The sequence below is a fragment of the Girardinichthys multiradiatus genome, chromosome 7 (assembly GCF_021462225.1).
Source record: "Girardinichthys multiradiatus isolate DD_20200921_A chromosome 7, DD_fGirMul_XY1, whole genome shotgun sequence".
Taxonomy (NCBI): domain Eukaryota; kingdom Metazoa; phylum Chordata; class Actinopteri; order Cyprinodontiformes; family Goodeidae; genus Girardinichthys; species Girardinichthys multiradiatus.
In genome coordinates, this window is record NC_061800.1 from 3,129,657 (window position 1) to 3,153,348 (window position 23,692).

The following is a 23,692-nucleotide window of genomic DNA, read 5'->3' on the forward strand; positions in this document are numbered from 1 at the left end:
CACAGTCACCAGATCTAAATATTATTGAGCCACTTTGGGGTGTTTTGGAGGAGCGAGTCAGGAAACATTTTCCTCCACCAGTATCACGTATTGACCTGGCCACTATCCTGCAAGAAGAATGGCTTAAAATCCCTCTGACCACTGTGCAGGACTTGTATATGTCATTCCCAAGACGAATTGACGCTGTATTGGCCCTACACCATACTAATAAATTATTGTGGTCTAAAACCAGGTGTTTCAGTTTCATTGTCCAACCCCTGTATTTAATGGTTTGTGGTCTATCCCTCCAGGTTTCAAAGTCATATATACTCAGATGTGGCTGCCTCAAGAATTTCTCTATTTTTTTTCAGCATTTTTGGTCTTTAATTCTGACCAGTTTCTCAGACCTTCTTATGTTCCCTGTTAAATCCAGAATAGAATTTAAAATTCTCCTCCTCACATATAAAGCCCTTAATAATCTAGCTTCATCATACATCAGAGATCTGATTGTTCCATACGTTCCTAACAGAGCACTTCGTTCTCAGACTGCAGGTTTACTGGTGGTTCCTAGAGTCTCTAGAAGTGGAATGAGAGGCAGATCTTTTAGTTATCAGGCTCCTCTCCTCCCAGTTTTAGTCCATGAGGCAGGCACCCAGGCTACTTTTAAGGCTAGGCTTAAAACTTTCCTTTTTGATAAAGCTTATAGTTAGAGTGGCTTAGGTCATCCTTAGCTATCTTCCGTATTTTTTACCTCCATCTTCTTCCCTCCCTGTTGGATGGAGTAAGGGGGAATCAAGTTTAGCCTAAACCGGCACAGTTATGGTTGAGGTGCAAACACACCATCCATTTCTGCTACCTGTATGACCCCCTCTCTTTTCCAATGGTTATGGGCAAGGTATCCCAATCGTTGTGGTTTTTAGTATAACAATGGCCTCTCAGTGGGCTCTAGATGGAAGAACTGTCTACTTTTAAGGCTAGGCTTAAAACTTTCCTTTTAGATAAAGCTTATAGTTAGAGTGGCTTAGGTTATCCTGAGCAATCTCTGTAGTTATGCTGCTATAGGCTTAGGCTGCTGGAAGACATAATGACCACTTTCACTCTCTCTGCTACATTCTCATGCTACTCTCCAATTTTGTATTATTTGCTGTTATTTCAGCTTTTAACTCTTTGTCCTGTCAGTTTTTTCTCTTTCCAGAGGCTACATCTGACCTGGCTCTGTGTTTAGCTGTGGTACCTTCCTGGAGGGGGACATCGGCCAAGCTGCTGCTGCCAACAACTTAATGCTCACCTTCTACCCATGATATACTTGGCCCTGTCTTTCTGCGTTTAACCCTGTCTCTCCTAGACATAGCTACTGGCTGAGATTCTACTGTGACTAACTGCATGTGCTCTCTTTCATACTCTAGACTTGAAAACTTGCTCAGAGTTCATCTGCTTCGCTGTAATTCTCTCCTAGATGAAACCACTAAAGGAGCTATAACCGTTAATGTCTCGCTTTTCCTTCCCATAGAAAGTACTCCTGGATCAGTGCTTCTGTGTTCTTTTTTGTCTCTGGTCTGTTCTCTCAAACTCCCAGTCATTAGTGGCAGATGGTCGCTTACACTGAGCCTGGTTCTGGTGGAGGTTTCTTCCTGTTAAAAGGGAGTTTTCCTGTTAAAAGGGAGTTTTCCTCTCCACTGTTGCTACATGTATGCTCAGTATGAGGGATTGCTGCAAAGTCAATGCAAGCGCGGTCTATAGTCTCTACACGCTGATCCAGGAGGAGTGAATGCTGCAAGTCACTGACTCAATACAATCTGCTGGGTTTCCTTAGATAGAAAAATGGTAAACCAATTTTAATAATAAACTGAATCTGACTGCAATGTTTAATAATTAGGATTAATTGGAATATGCACTGCTCAAAAAAAAAAGGGAATGCTCAAATAACACATCCTAGATCTGAATGAACGAAATATTCTCATTGAATACTTTGTTCTGTACAAAGTTGAATGTGCTGACAACAAAATCACACAAAAATCATCAATGAAAATCAAATTTATTAACCAATGGAGGCCCGGATTTGGAGTCATACACAAAATTTAAATGGAAAAACACACTACAGGCTGATCCAACTTTGATGTAATGTCCTAAAAACAAGTCAAAATGAGGCTCAGGAGGAACCCAGGTCCAACCGCACCAGCATAAGGTCTCACAAGGGGTCTGAGGATCTCATCTCGGTACCTAATGCCAGTCAGGCTACCTCTGGCGAGCACATGGAGGGCCATGCGGGCCTCCAAAGAAATGCTACCCCACACCATTACTGACCCACTGCCAAACCGGTCATGCTGACAATGTTGCAGGCAGCAGATCACTCTCCACAGTGTCTCCAGACTCTGTCACGTCTGTCACGTGTGCTCAGTGTGACCCTGCTTTCATCTGTGAAGAGCACGGCACCAGTGGCGAATTTGCCAATCCTGGTGTTCTCTGGCAAATGCCAAGCATTCTGCATGGTGTTGGGCTGTGAACACAACCCCCATTTATGGACGTCAGGCCCTCACACCATCCTCATGGAGTCGGTTTGTAACCGTTTGTGGCCTGCTGAGGTCATTTTGCAGGGCTCTGGCAGTGCTCCTCCTGTTCCTACTTGCACAAAGGCGGAGGTAGCGGTCCTGCTGCTGAGTTGTTGCCCTCCTACGGCCTCCTCCACGTCTCCTGGTGTACTGGCCTGGTAGCGCCTCCAGGCTCTGGATACTACGCTGACAGACACAGCAATCCTCCTTGTCACAATTCGCATTGATGTGCCATCCTGGCTGAGCTGCACTACCTGAGCCACTTGTGTGGGTTGTAGAGTCCGTCTCATGCTACCACGAGTGTGAAAGCACCACCAACATTCAAAAGTGACCAAAACATCAGCCAGAAAGCATAGGTACTGAGAAGTCGTCTGTGGTCCCCACCTGCAGAACCACTCCTTTATTGAGTGTGCCTTGCTAATCGCCAAAGATTTCCCCCTGTTGTCTATTCCATTTGCAGAACAACATGTGAAATTGATTGTCAAATCAGTGTTGCTTCCTAAGTGGACAGTTTGATTTCACAGAAGTTTGATTTACTTGGAGTTATATTGTGTTGTTTAAGTGTTCCCTTTATTTTTTTGAGCAGTGTATATACCTGACCTGAAATCTGTATTGGCGCTATATAAATAAAACCGAATTGAATTGAATAGATGGAAAAAGCCTCCACCATGAAGCTGCAACCCCCATGTTTCAGTGTTTGGAGACTGTTATCAGCATAACAACAGGTTATAGCCACACGCTCTATTGTCTTCATGCTGTTGGTGTTAACCATCTCTACTTGTAGTTGTTATTGGTTGTGAAACAAATGTATATATTCTGAGATAATTTCATTATTTCTTTATGTGTATATATTACATCTCCATTTTATATATTTTTAGAATTATTTAAAATATGTATTTTGAGAAAATCCATGTCCATAATTTTGAAAAACAAAATAAATTATATTTAAAGTCTGCTGTAAAGCAACAAAAGTGATGTAATGTAAGGCTGTAAATAATTTTGCAGTCTACTGCATATCCAGAGTTTCAGATTATTTAGATGAAAAAGGCTTACTCCTGTTTAGTGACTGATTTCCTGATCATCAAGTGGCGGGATAATCTGTGTGTTTTTTTGGCTGAATTGTGTCATGATTTATAAAATACCAGCAATATGTTATTTGTTGTGAGAAGGTGTCAGTCACTGTCATTCTTTTTTTGATAATATTCTATTTTAGTCATGTATAGAAATAATTTGAAGGTTTTTTTCAACATCTGTGACTAATTCATAGAAGAGAATCTTTTTAGTGGGTTGGTTGCTTCACTTTATTAAAGACACACGTGGGGCTTTTATTAGTGAAAATTTCACACACCAAAGGTTTCAAAGCAGCTGTCTTGCTGGTTTCAGTATTAATGTTTGCAACCTAACATGTATTTTTGAAATTGTTTTTCAGCTTCTCAACCCAAACTTCATCCAGGAAGGTGAGATATAAATGAATTTACATGACCTGGTACATTAGTATAAACTCCTAAAGAAAAGGTGACATTTGATCCAGTTTCACAAATGTATCATGATGGCATAAATCATCGGCATTTCTAGAAAGCTTAATCTTTTAGCTATTTTTTCTAGTTTTTATAATGCCCATTTAAAAAATGCTTTGGTCTAAAATACAGAAAACAGAAACATCTCGTATTCATACTCGTTGTCTTCCGCTTCATCCGGGACCGGGTCGCGGGAGCAGCAGACTCAGTAGAGACACCCAGACGTCCCTCTCCCAATACACCTCCTCCAGCTCCTCCGGGGGGAGCCCATGGTGTTCCCAGGCCAGCCGAGAGACATAGTCCCTCCAGCGTGCTCTGGGCCGTACCCTGGGCCTCCTCCCGGTTGGACGTGCCTGGAACACCTCCCGAGGAAGGCGTCCAGGAGGCATCCATGATAGATGCTTGAGCCACCTCAACTAGCTCCTCTCGATGTGGAGGAGCAGCGGCTTTACTCCGAGCTCCTCCCGGATGGCCAAGCTCCTCACCCCATCTCTAAGGGAGTGCCTGGCCACCCTACGGAGGAAGCTAATTTCAGCTGCTTTTATTAGGGATCTCGTTTTTCAGTCATGACACAAAGTTCATGTCCAAAGGTGAGGTTAGGAACGTATTCACTGCAGTGAAGTCTCCCAGCAGAATAATGGAGTCCCTGGGAGGGCCACTATGCAGTACCCCCAACAGGAATGCCAAGAAGGCTGGGTACTCCGCACTACAGCTTGGCTCGTAGGCTGAAATGACAGTCCGAGACATGTCCCCAACCTGAAGGTGCAGGGATGTGACCCTCTCATCCACTGGGGTAAACCCCAACACAGGACAGCTGAGCTGGGGGGCAACAAGCAAACTACTCAGGCTACTTCCACCTCAGTGAGGTGACATTCCATGTTCCTAGAGCCTGCTTAAGCATCCTGAGATCGGGCCGCCAAGGTCTCCACCTTCGTCAGCTGGCCGATCCTCTTTGCACCGGTCCCTCATGGTTCCCCCTGCAGATGGTGGGCCCACTGGGGGATGGCCTCACGTCTCTCATTTGGGCTTGGCCCAGCCGGGTCCCGCGAGGAGCAACCTGGCCACCATGCCTTCTCTGACAAGTCCCAACCCCAGGCCTGGCTCCAGGGCGTACCCTGCCTCCCGCCCATAGACTGCTGGAGATAGGTATCAGCTTCCCCGCAACCCAGTATGGAAGAAGCAGTATAGAAAACAACTGACTGTCTGACTGACTGACAATCTAAAAAGTAAAAGTAAACTTTAAATTTAAATCACATAAATAGCACAGTCGGTTAAAATAGGGATACCATCAACTGTCAGTGGTATTATAAGAAAGTAGAAGTGATTGGGAACAGTAGCAAAGCATCCACAAAGTGGTAGGAACCGGTAAACTGATGGAGCGGGGGCAGCGGATGCTGATGCTCATAAGTGCACAGAGGTCGCCGACCTTCTGTAGAGTCAATTGCTACAGACCTCCAAACTTCATATGGCCTTTAGATTAGCTCAAGAACAAAGTGTAGAGAGCCTCATGGAATGGGTATCAAACAACTGGATCCAAACGATACATTACGTGCAATGCAAAGCGTCGGATGCAGTGGAACTCTGAATGCTTCAGCAGACCAAGAGATTTTAGCACAAAGTAGAGTCCATAAAGACATGGATGAGATAGTTTGGTGTGGATGAGCTTGACTTTCCTGCACAGAGTCCTGACTTCAACCCTTTAGAACACCTTTGAATCCCATGATGGACTCGAAGCGAATGTCATGTGGAGTTGAAAAATCTGAACTTTTCTGTCAGTTGTCGTCGCGAATCAGTGGGTGCTGTCCCTGCAAAGAAGGGAAAACAATAAATAAGATAAAAAATCCATAAGCTCACGTATATAAAAAGACAAAAATTCAAGTACACATAGGAGGAAGGAAGGTTTGCTCTGACAGGTTTGTGGGTGGCTTTGAAAAAAGCTGTTGAAATTTAGTCCAGAAAAGGACTGGTTACTAAGGCATGCATGAAAATGTGAGGCACACGTGGCCTTCACACACCTCTTTCTATTGAGCTGAGATTTATTTACTCACCAAGGACAGATGGACAGGCGTTCTGCATCGGAGAATTGCCTGTAGTTGGTTTCCCGGAGGCTGACTCGTCCCCCAACGCGGAGCAGTAGGTCCTCAAACTGGGTCCTGGATAGATGGAAGTATTGCTGAAAGCGACCGTCATCCAGGTGCTGCTCCTGGAGTAGGAGGTGGTACTCTCGACGACAATGGCGTTGTTTGGCTTTCCATAAATAAATGGCCGTGACTTGCTCCATGAAATCCAGGTCCACCATGTTGAGTTGAAACCAGCAAGCAGCAAATAGAAGCTCCTCCTATTTGAAGGGAGTGGAGCGTTGTTGGCCGTTGGCCACGAAGCTGATGGCTGGTGAAATGTCAGGCGAGCGACAGCACACGAATGAGGCGAAACATTTACTGAAATCGTAGTCGGTCTGAACAAAAAAAAAAGACAAAGCTCAAACAAAGAATAAATACATGAAAAAAGTCATATAAATTCAGAAACATGCTACTGTAAATAATTTATACAAACGGTCCTCATGGCATAGAAACTCAAACTAGAGTCTGTTCCTTAGACTGCCCATTGAATGTTATACCATTAATATACCATTAATGCATTGTTGTACATCGGAATTTAGGAGAAATACATGCAGTAATTCAGGGACAGTGCTTTTCACAAACATAAAATGCTCTGTGTTTGAGTGAGCAGAACACTACAAATTAAACAATGCCTATGTACCACTGTACGGTGGAGGAACTTGCTGTGATGTTTTTGCTCTGTACAGTGGCCCCAGAATTCCTGGTACCGCTATCGGATGTGGTGTGTGCTTTTGGGGAGACGGTTGTCCTCTGCTGTAAAGTCTGTGGACGACCTAAACCCTCTGTAACCGTGAAGGGCCCTGACCAAAACTTGGTGACTAGTAACAGCCGCTTCACCATTGATATCAGGTAAAACTGACCACAGGTAAAAAATTAATGACTTTCTTTTTCATCTTCTTTCCTCATGGTTTTTTTTTTGCTACTCCTTCACTTCTTTTTAGCTTTTCTTCTTCTCTCCTTTCAAGGGATACTGGTGACATCTTGTTGAAAATCTGTAATTTGATGCCTCAGGATACAGGTATCTACACCTGTGTTGCCGTTAATGATCATGGCTCTGCTTCTTCCTCCGCCTCCATTAAAGTACAAGGTGCCTCTCTTGTTTTTCACCACTATTAAACAGTAATCCTCTCATGTGCTAATCGCTGTAGCTCAAATTCGGTTCTGATTAGTTGGTTTAAATTAAAGGTATCCCAGCAGCCCCGGGGAGACCACTGGCTCAGGAAGCGAGCAGCACAACAGTGCTAGTCCACTGGCCACCTCCAGCTTCATCTGCTCACTGCGCCATCACCAGTTATGCTGTAGAGTACAGGCAGGAAGGTCTGTGGAAACTGTTGAATCAAAGGATGCTCTTTAACATTCCAAACAGAAAAAACATTTCCTCCTCTTCATTGCTTCTTTCTCCCACCCACAGACTCATTCCTGTGGCAGCAGGCAACCAGCTGCAGGGAGGAGTGTGTCCAGATCGATAATCTTATTCCTGGAGGTCACTATCAATTCAGGGTTCGAGCATCGAACCGCTGGGGTGTTGGCCCACCATCCCAACCTTCAAACATGGTCACACTGGGCAGCTGCAGTAAGGAACACACACTGACCCACTGAAAGGTGGAAGAGACTGGACTTAAAAGTTTTCAAAGCCTGCCTCAAAAAATATGACAGATACAGGTCCTTCTCAAAATATTAGCATATTGTGATAAAGTTCATTATTTTCCATAATGTAATGATGAAAATTTAACATTCATATATTTTAGATTCATTGCACACTAACTGAAATATTTAAGGTCTTTTATTGTCTTAATACGGATGATTTTGGCATACAGCTCATGAAAACCCAAAATTCCTATCTCACAAAATTAGCATATCCTTAAAAGGGTCTCTAAACGAGCTATGAACCTAATCATCTGAATCAACGAGTTAACTCTAAACACCTGCAAAAGATTCCTGAGGCCTTTAAAACTCCCATCCTGGTTCATCACTCAAAACCCCAATCATGGGTAAGACTGCCGACCTGACTGCTGTCCAGAAGGTCACTATTGACACCCTCAAGCAAGAGGGTAAGACACAGAAAGAAATTTCTGAACGAATAGGCTGTTCCCAGAGTGCTGTATCAAGGCACCTCAGTGGGAAGTCTGTGGGAAGGAAAAAGTGTGGCAGAAAACGCTGCACAACGAGAAGAGGTGACCGGACCCTGAGGAAGATTGTGGAGAAGGGCCGATTCCAGACCTTGGGGGACCTGCGGAAGCAGTGGACTGAGTCTGGAGTAGAAACATCCAGAGCCACCGTGCACAGGCGTGTGCAGGAAATGGGCTACAGGTGCCGCATTCCCCAGGTCAAGCCACTTTTGAACCAGAAACAGCGGCAGAAGCGCCTGACCTGGGCTACAGAGAAGCAGCACTGGACTGTTGCTCAGTGGTCCAAAGTACTTTTTTCGGATGAAAGCAAATTCTGCATGTCATTCGGAAATCAAGGTGCCAGAGTCTGGAGGAAGACTGGGGAGAAGGAAATGCCAAAATGCCAGAAATCCAGTGTCAAGTACCCACAGTCAGTGATGGTCTGGGGTGCCGTGTCAGCTGCTGGTGTTGGTCCACTGTGTTTTATCAAGGGCAGGGTCAATGCAGCTAGCTATCAGGAGATTTTGGAGCACTTCATACTTCCATCTGCTGAAAAGCTTTATGGAGATGAAGATTTTATTTTTCAGCACGACCTGGCACCTGCTCACAGTTCCAAAACCACTGGTAAATGGTTTACTGACCATGGTATCACTGTGCTCAATTGGCCTGCCAACTCTCCTGACCTGAACCCCATAGAAAATCTGTGGGATATTGTGAAGAGAACGTTGCGAGACTCAAGACCCAACACTGGTTGGCCGCTATTGAAGCATCCTGGGCCTCCATAAGACCTCAGCAGTGCCACAGGCTGATTGCCTCCATGCCACGCCGCATTGAAGCAGTCATTTCTGCAAAAGGATTCCCGACCAAGTATTGAGTGCATAACTGTACATGATTATTTGAAGGTTGACGCTTTTTGTATTAAAAACACTTTTCTTTTATTGGTCGGATGAAATATGCTAATTTTGTGAGATAGGAATTTTGGGTTTTCATGAGCTGTATGCCAAAATCATCTGTATTAAGACAATAAAAGACCTGAAATATTTCAGTTAGTGTGCAATGAATCTAAAATATATGAATGTTAAATTTTCATCATTACATTATGGAAAATAATGAACTTTATCACAATGTGCTAATATTTTGAGAAGGACCTGTATAACTTGAATGTACCATAGTCACACAAGATCCAAGTGACCTGAAATGTCTGAAGCCGCCCCACTATATTGAGTTTCTGTTTAAGTAATTTAACCACAATGCAGATTTTCACTCACGCACTCACTTGGTTCCACTTTACTCTCAATGTACAGACATTTAAATATAAATATATGAATTTGGTGGGAAATAAAAAAGATTCTTTAACCTCTTAATCACCAATGGGTTTTCGTGAAGTTTGTGCTCAAAATAGCATGCCATAATCTAGTTGAGTTTTTCTCAGAAATTACTAACTCTATTTAATTAATAATTTTGTTAATAATTATGTGTTTGACTGTTCATCAGAGAGGCAGGCTGGGGGTAGGAACTGTCTTTGTGAATGGCTATTTTGCAGATAGCGCTCTGCAGTGCCGATCCCATGGTCAAAGTCTAAACAGCCCTTTTCCTGACCCTAGACCTGTGCAAGTTCTGGAATAAAGAAAGGTCAGCACTGGTGATCAGCTCTGCAGACCTGATTAATCGCTGCGAATCTGGTCATGTCATTGGCTTGACCAAACTATACAGTGATGGATTTGCACAAGACACACTGAATAATGCCAGTGTGAAAGATGACCAGACGCTCCTGCTGATTGGATTGGCACAATATATTGTGAAAATATTATTAATGCAATGTGTGCAATGTTCATATTGCAAATGACTGAAGTACAAAAATTGTTGGCTAATATGTTTCAAGGTTTATGAACATGCATTTCACATGCTAATGTAATATTTAGCCAGTTGGGCAGTCTCATGGCAGAAGATGCTCACAACAGACACAAATGACATTGTCCAAAGTGCTAAAGGGTCACAGAGTGTAGGAAGCACAGATGAGAAATTGAGCAAAGAAGAAATTGGCATATAGTGCACCTGACACTGTCATTGCAGAACATTTTCTTACATCATGCAGCCCTACAGCCTCTCCACCTCGTGTCTGTATGCAGACTCATCATTCTCCTGGATCAGACCAATGACAGTGGTGTCATCTGCAAAGTTCAGGAGTTTCATAGATAGCTCTGCTGAAGTGCAATGATTTGTATAAAGAGAGAAGATGAGTGGGGAGAAAATACATCCCTGGTTGGCACCAGTTGGTATTGGTCCTGATTGTTCTTGTGGGGGAGATTATGTTCCCCAGCCTCACCCGGATTCTGCCTGTCAGTCTTGAATCTGGTGGTCCACTGACAGGTGGAGGGACTGTGAGCTGGTGATCTTCTGGTGATGTCTGCATTAATGGTTTTGAAGGCTGAGCCGATGTCCACAAATAGGATGGTGGTGTACGTCTCCTGATTGTCAAGATAGTATAGAATGAAGTGTTGTTCAAATGGGACGGCCTGCGTCCTGTTTGCTCGATACCACACTGCAGGGAGTTGCTCAAAGGATTTCATGACCACAGACATCATGCCTGCAGTCATTTAATCCATTGATGGTGCGTTTCTTAGGGATGATGGTGTTTGAAGGAGGAGGGAACCTCAAATAGCTCCAGTCGTGTTGAAGGTGTAGGTGAAAATAAGGGACTAGTTTGTCACACCTTAAGGTCCTGGAGCTTTCCTTGTCTTCTGACAGTGAAATAGCCTATTTACATTTTCCTTAGAGAGCTTTAGTCAAAGTAGGCCTGTAGTTTTTGCTTTGACTGCTCGATCCACTTCTTTACAGTCCTAACCACAGGCTTAAAAGTTTGTAATTAATTGCTTTAAGTTGGCATGAGATGAATCAGTTAGTAATCAGAAAGTCCTAAAACTGCACAGGCAAAGGTGTGGCATACTTTAAAGCTGTGTAGCAGTGGTCCAGTGTGTTTGTTTCCGGGAATCTAAAGCCACTACACTGAGGAGAAGATACTGGATAAAAATTGAGCAAATATTACTTTCATGAAGTTGTAATTTTTAATTCAATAAAACCTATAACTTAAATGTTTTCCACACAATATGACTTTAAAATGTCTAAAATTAAATATGCTTCTGTTTTTGAACCCTCTTTTGTTTATACATCTCCTCTGCTTAGACTCTGGGTGTGACGGAACAGGGATTCAGTGGAAAGAAAATTTTGAGTCAGCCTTCACTGAAATCTGCGAGATCGGAAGGTAAAACATTCCATACCTTATTGAATCAACAGGGAACTTGCATTGGGAACCATTCTAAGAGTTTTAATTGCACATATCTGCTTTCTGACAAGGGGTCGCTTTTCAGTCGTGAGAAAATGTTTCAACAAATCGACAAGGAAAGAGGTAGGACATGACCTGACTTTATATTTGAGTTTTTATGTGGGGCAATAGTTGATGCCTTCATAAATTGTACAGCTTATTATTGTAATGCTTTTCTTTGTAGTCTTCCTAAGATAAATTTAGCTTAATTACAGCTGCTTTGGAATTAAGTTACAAGTATTTTGATGAGTACCAGAAAGCAAGCTCTCACATAACACCTGTTTTTTTTATTTTTGATACGTCTTCTCTTGGCATTTCATACTATTCCATATAGAGAAGCTGGTTGCCTACATGTGCAAGGACAGCTTTGTTCTACAAAAAGTATATTTCAAGATGGAGTCCTAATTGCCTGATGGACTTTTAAGACTGCATCTAGCAACAAAGTAGACTGGCCACATTGCCATTTGGCATGTGATACGTAAAGGCCCTGTCGCTCCCCTGATCTGAACCTGAGTGGTGTTTCGTTGTTAGGATTCTGAGCGAGGGATAGAATGACCATAGTTTGTTATGGTGTTCAAGCACAAGGTGATTTATAAGTGTACTTGGCCCTTTGGCCAGGGTGGCCTGGTTGATAATCCATGTTATCCAATAATCCATGATAACTGTATCATCAGACCTGCTGCATTACGTCTTGGACACTTGGGTGAAGAGAGGGGCAGAGATGTCAACTGATCACCAGTAAGTTTGATCCGATGGCAGGGGAAGCTGCCAAACAGATGTGGTACACCAATGGTGAGGAACCTTGGATCCGGAGGGAGCAATGTGGCTTTCCTGGCTGTGGAACAGTGGACTATAGCTATATCCTCATGGAATTGCTAATGGGGTAACTGGAGTAGGTTTATCTGGTCTCCATGTGTTTTGTGGATCTGGAAAAGGCCTTAGACCACTGGTCCCCAAACCCCAGACTATTTTCTGGTCCCCAAACATGTTCACATGTTCAATCTGGACCCAGAGAGCGTTTTGCCCTTTGAAAATAAAGTATTTTGCACTGATCACACTGATCACCACCTGGTGGTGAGTTGGATCCGCTGGGGGAGGAGAAAGCCGGACAGACTTGGCAGGCCCAAGCGCATAGTGAGGGTCTGCTGGGAACGTCTGGCGGACCCCTTGGCCAGGGATGTATTCAACTCTCACCTCCGGGAGAGCGTTGACCAGATTCCGAGGGATGTTGGAGACATAGAGTCCAAGTGGACCATGTTCTCCGCATCTATTGTCGATGCTGCTGCCCATAGCTGCGGCCGTAAGGTCTGCAGTGCCTGTCGCGGCGGCAATCCCCGAACCCGGTGGTGGACACTGGCAGTAAGGGACGCTGTCAAGCTGAAGAAGGAGTCCTATCAGCTGTGGTTGGCTTGTGGGACTCCTGAGGCGGCTGACGGGTACCGTGGGGCCATGCGTGCCGCGGCCTGGGCGGTGGCAGAGGCAAAAACTCGGACCTGGGAGGAGTTCGGTGAGGCCATGGAGAAGGACTACCGGTTGGCCCCGAAGCGATTCTGGCAAACCATCCGGCGCCTCAGGAGGGGGAAGCAGTACTTCGCCAACACTGTTTACAGTGGGGGTGGGGAGCTGCTGACCTCGACTGGGGACATTATTATGCGGTGGGAGGAGTACTTCGAGGATCTCCTCAATCCTGTCATCACGCATTCCCTGGTGGAAACAGAGGCTGGGGACTCAGGGTTGGACTCTTTCATCACCCAGGCTGAAGTCACCGAGGTGGTTAAAAAGCTCCGCGGTGGCAGGGCTTCGGGGTTGGATGAGATCTGCCCTGAGTACCTCAAGTCTTTGGATGTTGTGGGGCTGTCATGGTTGACATGCCTCTTCAACATTGCGTGGTGGACGGGGACAGCGCCTCTGGATTGGCAGACTGGGGTATTGGTCCCCTTATATAAGAAGGGTGACCGGAGGGTGTGTTCCAACTACAGGGGGATCACACTCCTCAACCTCCCTGGTAAGGCCAGGGTATTGGAGAGGAGAGTCCGGCCGATAGTCGAACCCCGGCTTCAGGAGGAGCAGTGTGGTTTTCGTCCCGGCCATGGAACACTGGACCAGTTCTATACCCTCCACAGGGTACTCGAGGGTTCATGGGAGTTTGCCCAACCGGTCCACATGTGTTTTGTGGACCTGGAGAAAGCATTCGACTGTGTCCCTCGTGATGCCCTGTGGGGGGTGCTTCAGGAGTATGGAATCGGGGGCCCTCTACTAGGGGCCATCGGGTCTCTGTACAAGCGGAGCAGGAGTTTGGTTCGCATTGCTGGCACTAAGTCGGACCTGTTCCCGGTGCGTGTTGGAGTTTGGCAGGGCTGCCCTTTGTCACCGGTCCTGTTCATAACTTTTATGGACAGGATTTCTAGGCGCAGCCAAGGGCAGGAGGGGGTCTGGCTTGGGGACCAGAGGATTTTGTCTCTTCTTTTTGCAGATGACGTGGTCCTGCTGGTCCCCTCTAGCCAAGACCTACAGCATGCACTGTGGCAGTTCGCAACCGAGTGTGAAGCGGCAGGGATGAAAATCGGCTCCTCCAAGTCCGAGGCCATGGTTCTCGACCGGAAAAGGGTGGCTTGTCCTCTTCAGGTTGGAGGGGAGTTCCTGCCTCAAGTGGAGTTCAAGTATCTCGGAGTCTTGTTCACGAGTGAGGGAAGAATGGAGCGGGAGATCAACAGACGGATCGGTGCGGCTGCCACAGTAATGGGGACTCTATGCCGGTCCTTTGTGGTGAAGAGAGAGCTGAGCCGAAAAGCGAAGCTCTCAATTTGCCGGTCGGTCTACATTCCTACCCTCACCTACGGCCATGAACTTTGGGTCATGACCAAAAGAACGAGATCCCGGATACAAGCGGCTGAAATGAGCTTCCTCCGTAGGGTGGCCGGGCACTGCCTTAGAGATAGGGTGAGGAGCTTGGGCATCCGGGAGAGGCTCGGAGTAGAGCCGCTGCTCCTCCACATCGAGAGGAGCCAGTTGAGGTGGCTCGGGCATCTATACCGGATGCCTCCTGGACGCCTTCCTTGGGAGGTGTTCCAGGCACATCCCACCGGGAAGAGGCCCATGGGATGGCCCAGGACACGCTGGAGGGATTATGTCTCTCGGCTGGCCTGGGAATGCCTTGGGCTCCCCCCGGAGGAGCTGGAGGAGGTGTCTGGGGAGAGGGACGTCTGGGCGTCTCTGCTGAGTCTGCTGCCCCCGCGACCTTTTCCCGGATAAAGCGGTAGACGACGAGTACGAGTATTTTCTCATGTACTATATAAATATAGAAATTTTTTTCCTGCCGGCTGCCTTTCAGTGTCTGACTTTGAACAGGCGCGACCGGCAGCTATGTGGGTCAGTGACATTGGTCCACACTCCAAGCCAGTTGGTGACGGTAATGCACCATATCGTTGTATGCCTAATGTCAGAAAGTGACAAAGAAGAAGCAATGCTTGGTCCTTGAGCTCAGGTTGCTAATGCCCCTTTTCTGGAGCTGTAGTGGCTGAAGCACTGCCTCCAGCCATCAGTGTATAGCACCTAATTTACTAGGGTGGGAGCACACACTTGCTGACAGTACAATGACTTGGTGGTGCACAGATGAGTAAGCAAATGAAGATGGCTTTGTCAAAAATACGTAAAGTGGACTATAAAAATCACTCATTTAACGATGAATGAAAAGAAGCATACACTTTCCTTTTAACTACTGTACCTTGTAAGGCCAGTCTGCCTTATATGTTCTGAGTCAGTTGGACTTGTAAAGAGTCTAAATCTAAAGAGACATTATGAGCCCAAACATAGGAACTTCAACCAAAGCTACCCACCTGGTTATGATGGTAGGACAAGGAGAAAAAATTTACTGAGGCGACAGTATGAGCGAGCTACACAGCTGATAACACAGTCTTTTACAGCACAACAGTGAGCATATGAGTGTTCTCTGTGAGTACAGTGGATTTTAGGAAACACAAACAGCCTTTCACTCACTGGGAAATGATCACAGAGTGCATGGAAGCTGTGGTAGAAACACTTTAAGATGGAAAAGAAGGACAACTTAAGTAAAAAGTTAAGCAAATGACCATGCCTGTCGCAAGCACAACAAAGAAAGCAGAATTATTATACCAAAATGTACAGACCCAGCTCGACTGCCATTCAAAGTCTGTTCAATATTGATATTTAAATTGGATTTCACTTTTCTGTTCAGCAGATGATTTTATGGGCATATGAATAATTGATCAGTAGTTAAAAGAAAATTACTTGGGGACCACTGCCTTAGACTATGTCCCCTGAGATATTTTGAGGGGGGTACTGTGGGAGTATGAGATATCTGTGTGGCTTTTAAAAGCTATCTTATCCCTGTAAATGGTAATGGTAAGTGGACTGCATTTGTATAGCGCTTTATTAGGTCCCCAGAGACCCCAAAGTGCTTTACACTACAATCAGTCATCCACCCATTCATGCACACATTCTGATAGTGGTGAGCTAGCAATGTACGCAGGCTGACAGAAGCGAGGCAGCAGGCATGACGGGTGTAGTGTCTTTGCCCAAGGACACAATGACTGAGACAGACAGAGCAGGGGTTCAAACTTTGTGTGTGTTGGACTCTGCCAAGACTGTCCCTTGTGACTGATGCTGTTTGTGGATTTCATGGGGATGTTCTCAAGGCATAGTCGTCAAAAGGAGCGTGTCTGGTTTGGGAACCTCATGACCTCATATTTGCTTTTTTGGAGGTGATGTGGTTATGTTGGCTTCTTCAGGCCATGAACTCCAGCGTGCAATGGAGTGGTTCTCTGCTGAGTGTGAAGTGGTCGGAATGATAGTCGGGTCCTATAAGTCTCAGGCCGTGGCTTTTGACTGGACAGAGGTGGGTGGCCCCCTCTGGGCTGAGGCTCAGTCTCTGACTCATGCGGACCAGTTTAAGTTTGTTGGCATCTTGTTTACCAGTGATAGTAGGATGGAATAGGAGGGGTACAAATGAATTGGGGCTTTGTCTCCAGTAATGCAGGCACTGCTCCGGTCAGTTGTGGTGAAGAAAGAGCTAAGCCTAAAAGCAAAGCTCTGAATTTACTGGTTTGTTTATGTTCCAACCCTGACCTATGGTCATTAAATATGGATTATGACTGAAAGATCAAGATCCAGGATACGAGCAGCAATAATGAGCATCCTCTGGAGGGTGACTGGACTTAGCCTTAGAGATATGGTGAGGAGGTCCATCATCCGGGAGGAGTTCAAAGTACAGCAGGCAGTTTTCTGCATTGAAAGTAGACCGCTAAGGTGGTTCAGGCATCTGATAAGGATGTAATCTGGGCACCCCCTTCGAGGGTTTTTCTGGCATATACCACTGGGAGTAGACCCTGGGTGAAACACAAAACTTGCTGGAGGGACTATATATCCCATCTGGAGTGGGAACGCCTTGGGATCCTCCAGAATGAGCCGAAAAATCTTGCTGGGCAGTGGGATGTCTTGGGTTCCCTACTCGACCTGTTGCTCACGTGACCCGATCTCAGATAAGTGGAAAACAATGGATGGATGGATGTATATATTTTTAGTGTTTCTTCACTGATCTACATGATTGCATTTCCTCTCTTCCTCAATGTCTAAAAATGCTATAAGGTGCTTTAAGGGAAGATTAAAATAAACACTATTTCAGTGTTCAATAGTGAACATTTAATGAATGGCATCACTTGATTCCAGTTTTTACTTTTACATTGAGGGTCTTTTCTTCTGTCCAGGTTGCAGTAAAGTATGTGAATAAGAAAATGCAGAAGAAAGAGCAGGTAGCTCACGAGGCAGACATTCTCCGGCACGTACAGAATCACCAGCTGGTGGCACTGCTTGACACATATGAGTCTTCTGCCTCTCTGATGCTCATCCTGGAGCTGTGAGTTTTATGGCAATATTCAGACAACGATAAAGCTGATTTCCATTGTCACAGGTGTTACCAGTTAATAAACTTTTAGTATTTTTATGTTAGGTAATATTTACTAAAATGGCAACTTTTTCTGACTATTGCATGTTTAAGACTGGAAGATGGACGTTTGCTTGATTACCTGGTTGCCCATGATGAGCTGATGGAAGAGAAAGTGGCGTTTTTCATCAGAGAAACTTTGGAGGCTTTACAGCACATTCATACCTGCAGGGTGGCACATCTGGATCTCAAGGTGATAATGTTTGGAGCAGATTAATGAAAATAAAATTTTAAAATTTTGTGACTTTGTTGTCTTGGGTTGAATTTTATCTCTCTCTGTTGCAGCCTGAGAACATCATGGTAGATCTTAGAGCTCCGACTCCATCTGTTAAGCTCATTGACCTTGGCGATGCCATCCAGCTCTCTGCTAACCGCCGATATGTGCACCTCTTACTTGGAAACCCTGAGTTTGCAGCCCCTGAGCTCATCCGAGGCACACCGGTCTCTGTTGCGACAGATTTGTGGAGCGTGGGTGTGCTGGCCTATGTGATGCTCAGTGGTGTATCTCCATTTTTGGATGAATCACCAGAGGAAACATGCGTAAACATTTGCCGCTTGGACTTTTGTTTCCCAGATGAATACTTTCATCATGTGAGTCAGGCAGCCAGGGATTTTGTGTTGTCAGTGCTGCAGGAGGATCCTAGGAAGAGGCCTAGTGCTACTTCATGTTTACAACACCCATGGGTGGGCCGTGGGGGTGCTCAAGGAGGTGAGTATTCTAAGACGCCTCTGGACAGGTCGAGGCTGGCCACGTTCATCGACCGTAGAAGACAGTTACATGATGTTCGTACCATTACCAACATCAAAGGTTTGGTGAGCAGCAGTATGGGCAACACACTGTGACGGAGAGATCAATGAACATTTAGTCCATCTGTGAGCGCCAACACTAAAATGTCTTTACTATTTACTGTCATATGGACATATGAATGGAAAAGGTTCCTGTTTGGTCCAACATTTAATATTCTTGGTTCTGTATGGGTGTCTCTTTATATATTTGCATAAGTTATTTATTTCACAACCTCTTAATTTATTATTTTCTGTCTTTGTTTTAAAAATCCATTATAACCCAATAAAAATCAACTCAGCTATGTAGAGAGAAACCATAGAAACACACTCTGGGATCACTAAAAAGGAGGAGTCAGAGCTTAGTTACATTGTTAATATTTACACCAAGATTTACTGGTTTTAAATATAGCAGAGAAGCTGAAGTTATTTTTCATGTAAATTGTTCACACCTTACAGAAAACATGAAACTTTGACAAGTCAACAAGAATCCTCTAAGCTTTCTTCATTATCCCTGATAAAGAAGTGTAAAACAAATCCTTAAAATATGCAGTAGCATAATCTCACCCTTAATAATTATAATTTTTTATCATTATGCAAATTCCAAATATTCACTGGGGAAAAAGTTAGCAATAAGAAATAATTGTTTTTGAGCAAAATCACAGGTAGCACAGTTATTGTTACCCTGCTGTTAATATAACCCTTTTACAACTATTTATTCAAATGTTTTGGATCATCAATCTTTTGAAAGTTCCAATGATGACCTGTTTTTACATTACATACTTTAAAGGCACAGACCATCAAATTATTATTAAAAAATGTTTCAAAGAGAAAACGATGCATCCTAAAAAGGATCCCAGAGTCTTTGGAAGACAACAGTATCACAGATCCTCCTCCTATACTTGGTGGGCATGAGGTGTTTCTCTATGTACTCTATATTTTTTTGTTTCAGGGCAAACAATCACTTCCTGTGTTTATTGCCAAAAAGCTAAATTCTTAGTTTTCAGTTTAGAAAACTCAAAATGTTTGTATTTGTAAAAGTAGAATGGAAAATGAGTGTTATAGAAACATGGTGCCCACAAGAATAATAATGAGGATAATATTCATATCTAAATTGAATATGGGAGTCATAGGAAGATGCTATTTTTTGGGGTCATATTTTTCCTTAAAGTAGTAATGCAGCTAAGGTAAAATGTAGAACTGTTAACAAATCTGATCCCTAGCAGCTCTGTTATTGGTTTGCAATACATGTCCATCAGAATACAGTGTACTGTTGCTCCAGGGCACACAGAAGGCACTGAGTTCTGGAGCCAGCTCACTCTGTATGCTGTGGTACAGAGCTGGGCTTAGTGCTGATTTTTTTTATCCACCCTGCTGTGATGAGAATGGAAAGCACTTCTTATTATCAAACATTATTTTTGGAGAAGGATTTGTAGGATTTGTTTAGATTAATTGAAAAAATGGAACGATGCAGTACTTTACATCAGCTTAAAATAGTTGTTCTGGTTCTTTCAGTAAGCAGAGTGGATGAAGCTCTTAACTAAGAGTCAGTCCCAGCCTAATGCACCCAGGTTTTCTTTAACATGCATTTAAGGGTAGTTTTATTTGTGTATAAATAATTAGATCTGGGAAGGACTGGGAAGCAATGTTATTTTTCTGTTGGATGGTACAGCACCTGGACGTTTTGCGGCAGTCTCTTTTCAGTGTTAAAGACTTAAAATCAGGTTTTCACAAAATCACCAATGTAACATATAAATTTATTTTGTTAGAATTATTTAAACTTAACTGAAGACAGGTCCAGCAGAAATGCATGGTGTGTTTTAATAGAATATGGTGTTATCCATGATATGATAAAAACTACACACAACTACAGGTTGCAAACAGTTAGATTAACAGTAGATTGTTTTTGTACTCCTGTATAGGCTTCTGTTGGACAGTACCTTCAAGTGTAGTTATGAATGTGAAGATTTTGTTTTGTTTGGCACTGTGCAAAGATAAAAAAAAGATCATTTGTTTTCCCTTATATTCAGCAGCTAGAGTTTATACAGGACCATTGGATCAAATGGAAGAATAGGAAGAGTGCCTCCTCACGTCATGCTGCTGTTTATAAAGATACTTTTTGTGTAGAATTGTGGCATGTAGTTTACAGAACAGCAGAACTGCCAGCAATTGTCTCCATATAAAACCACCTGGGATGGGTTTAAAATCAGGTTATAAATGTATTTGTTTTCAGGAAAGTCAAACTTAAATCACTGGTACAAAAACGAGATCCATTTTCACAGCTATTGGGTCAAACATCTCCAGCCTCTACCGGCCACTGTTGCAAAAGTCCTGCCTGTTTTGTGGTGATGTCACTGCTTGGCTGATTTTTAAGGCGGATGTTTACTGTTCTGTTCCAAGTTAATAATGAATGTATTTCTTAGAGAATGTGTTCTGTAAGTATTGTGTCGTCATAGACCACTGTCCATATATCACGAGTACCTTAGGAAGCATTCAGTGTACTGCAGTAGAAAGCCTTTATTTCCAAGCAGATGACTCAGTTGTACAGTAGTAAGCAACAGAAAGTTTTATTGATGTCAACATCCACTAAAATGTGTGTGTGTTCTGTGTTCATGAGTGCAGCTGTAAAAAGAAATGTTCAGGTTTGGACAATGCTGGTGGATTTCAGTCAGATCTGTTTAGCGCTGTTACTCATACAGTAGACCATTTACACACACTTCATCATATTCAATGGGAAACAGCAGCTTTGATTGTTTGGTAGTAAAATGTGAAACAGTATATGTGAGATTCTCCCTTCTTTGAGTTACTGCCCATAAACACCCAATAATAATAAAAGCTGCAAGCAGTAACACTGGATACTAACACCTACAGATGATTTAAAGGGTGCCCATGGTCAAGGAACATTGTCAGTAAGAACAGTCATAGTAAAAAACCAAAGCAACCCTCTGTCACTACCAGCACTTTCATGCATGAAGGATCTGGCTTTTAAAAGTGTAGCGTCGATATAATACATTAAACTATATAAATAAATAAAAAAGAAATTAGATTCTTAATTTGTCAAAAATCCATCTGAAGAATAAATTCTGTCCTTCCAACTAAACAAATTACAACACAGTTTTAAAAAAGGCAAGCAGATTCTGTGTATTACTCAGATTAAGATTTCTTTAACATAAAAATAATTACACTTAAATACATTATTGTAAGAAAAACTGGGAACAAGAAAGTAACACAATAAAAGATTATATTAATTATTCATCAAACTTATGTCTGCTTCCAGATTATTTAAGTGAAAATACACTCAGTCAAATATGAAATAAAAATGAAAAGTTAATTTTACTCCAGACACAACAGATGACCTGTTTTATGAAACTGAACATTCAAAATATAATCTGAGCTGGTTAAAGTCTGACATTTATCAACCATTTTTTGGTGTCTCAAAAGTTTAAAGGAAGGGCTTGTGGCCTAATTATGGGAAGAATTATCTGCCGTTAAAAGGTGATGGATTCAAAGTTTCAATATTATCTTTGATTTCTCAGCTTCTCACATCAGCAAGAGCAGTTCTTTCTCCCAAAAGATCAATTTCAAGGGGTAATTTGTTTTTAACATCTTAACATGCTCATAATTACTTAAACTCTTATAACTGATGGAATAAAACAAGCAGAAAAAGTTTCATATAAAGGAACTTCAGGCAGAACCGAGCCAATGTAGCTGCCATCAACACTGCTTGCTGTTTTCAATGCCTTTATCTCATCAAAGTGCATTTAACATCCAATAAGAAAGAAGAATGTTGCCTTATCAGCAGGTAGGCTTGAACACTTGAAGGTCACTGAAGTAGGACTACAAGGAGAAATGATGAGATGGGGAAAAGATTTGACTTGTTTTCCCTGAAATGACAAAGTGTTGGATCTATGGTTCTGGTAGTTTCCTGCAAAATTCAATGCATTCATCTGCTCTAAAAGAGCTTGGGCCCTTCCTCTAGCATATCTTAGCACTCAGGGTCTTGATGAGGTAAAAGGTAAATCCATTCTAGAGTATTTTAGTAATGTTCAATAATCAATGAAGTTCAAGTTGTTTGCCGGTTACATATTTGCGTAAATCACAAGACAACCGAGTCCCTGCTCTGGACTTTTCACTTTCAGTCCTTTTATTATTGGATATGAGAAAGCCTGTTGAATAAACCTCAGGTTATCTTCTTTAGCAAACTGAACTAGTGACGAATCCACAATCCACAATGCATCTTTCATAACTTGTTAAGCCATGCTGTGCTGTCAAACCTTGTAAAATACTGTTTATGCTGAGCTTCATAGAGAACATGCTGATGCTTCGTGCAGCTGTGCAACGCAGTACACATCTGTACAGGTTTCCTGCTCCAAACAACCTGTTGGTTTGTTACTCTTTCCAAATAAACGACCTGCCTATTTGTATATTTTTATGTGTCCTCTGCTGTGTTACACTGTCCAACTGGTGCTTTAAACTGTGGCAATTTATTCCCACCAGGTGGCACAATAACTCTTCATAACATCTTCACATCAAGACAGCAAAATCATAGGAAAAAGACTGACGTAGTAGTCAAGACCATTTCTTTTGACATATTGGAAAACATTTTGCCTCAATTTATTTGGTAACTATTTTATCGTCATAAGCCATAATGAGAGAGGAGCAGAACACACATTGGTTTTTCTAATCCATGGTGGTTATTATTGTTTAATATTATTACACATGTATGACTAGTATTAGTACCACATGGTGTTGTACAGTACAGTGAATAGTTTGGATGTCCTATTAAAATGGCAAGAATTTGTGATGTAAATATGATAGAACTTCTAAAACTGTTTCCACTGTAATGTTACATATATTCTATCGTATACAAACTATATGATGGGACATCATTAACAAGTAGATGTTTTTTTTCAAAACAGAGGAAAAAATTAAAGACAAGCTGGTGATTGACACAACAAGACTGATGAAGCTGCAGGTATTTCTGACAAATACTTGTGTTCTACAATGATCTCCTGTTTTCTCCATGTAGAATCTTGACTAAGGAATAATGTCTTGCTAACCTTGAGGCAAAACTTATTATGGTCTGATGTCACCAACTTTTTAAAAGGTAGGTTTCTCTTTAAAAATGCCAGAAATGTACCAAGGTAATTTTTCCCAACATTTCCTGTAACATCCTGCAACACTGTGTTGCAGCAAGTTAGGAATTTTATGCTGCTATGTTTGTCCTTAGTGCAAATTTAAAACGTGAACATTTAACAATTATCTTCAGAGAGCAAGTGAAAGCAGAATAATCGGTAAGCTACACACAGTCCCCAGGAATCATCGCTCCCTAGTATG

General features: G+C 43.1%; 1 protein-coding gene across 2 annotated transcripts in view; it reads left to right on the forward strand.

Moving 5' to 3' along the window:
* kalrna (kalirin RhoGEF kinase a) overlaps nucleotides 1-22,781 on the forward strand; it is a 255,676-nt gene extending 232,895 nt beyond the window's left edge. For both annotated transcript variants that reach the window (XM_047369632.1, XM_047369633.1), the window contains 10 exons: nucleotides 3,958-3,985; nucleotides 6,852-7,014; nucleotides 7,131-7,252; nucleotides 7,351-7,482; nucleotides 7,577-7,738; nucleotides 11,457-11,535; nucleotides 11,628-11,679; nucleotides 17,337-17,485; nucleotides 17,627-17,765; nucleotides 17,858-22,781. In XM_047369632.1, the coding sequence (XP_047225588.1) occupies nucleotides 3,958-3,985; nucleotides 6,852-7,014; nucleotides 7,131-7,252; nucleotides 7,351-7,482; nucleotides 7,577-7,738; nucleotides 11,457-11,535; nucleotides 11,628-11,679; nucleotides 17,337-17,485; nucleotides 17,627-17,765; nucleotides 17,858-18,415 (1,584 nt within the window). In that variant the 3' untranslated portion in view covers nucleotides 18,416-22,781. The remainder of the gene's footprint in view (nucleotides 1-3,957; nucleotides 3,986-6,851; nucleotides 7,015-7,130; nucleotides 7,253-7,350; nucleotides 7,483-7,576; nucleotides 7,739-11,456; nucleotides 11,536-11,627; nucleotides 11,680-17,336; nucleotides 17,486-17,626; nucleotides 17,766-17,857) is intronic.
* The last annotated feature ends 911 nt before the right edge of the window (nucleotides 22,782-23,692 follow it).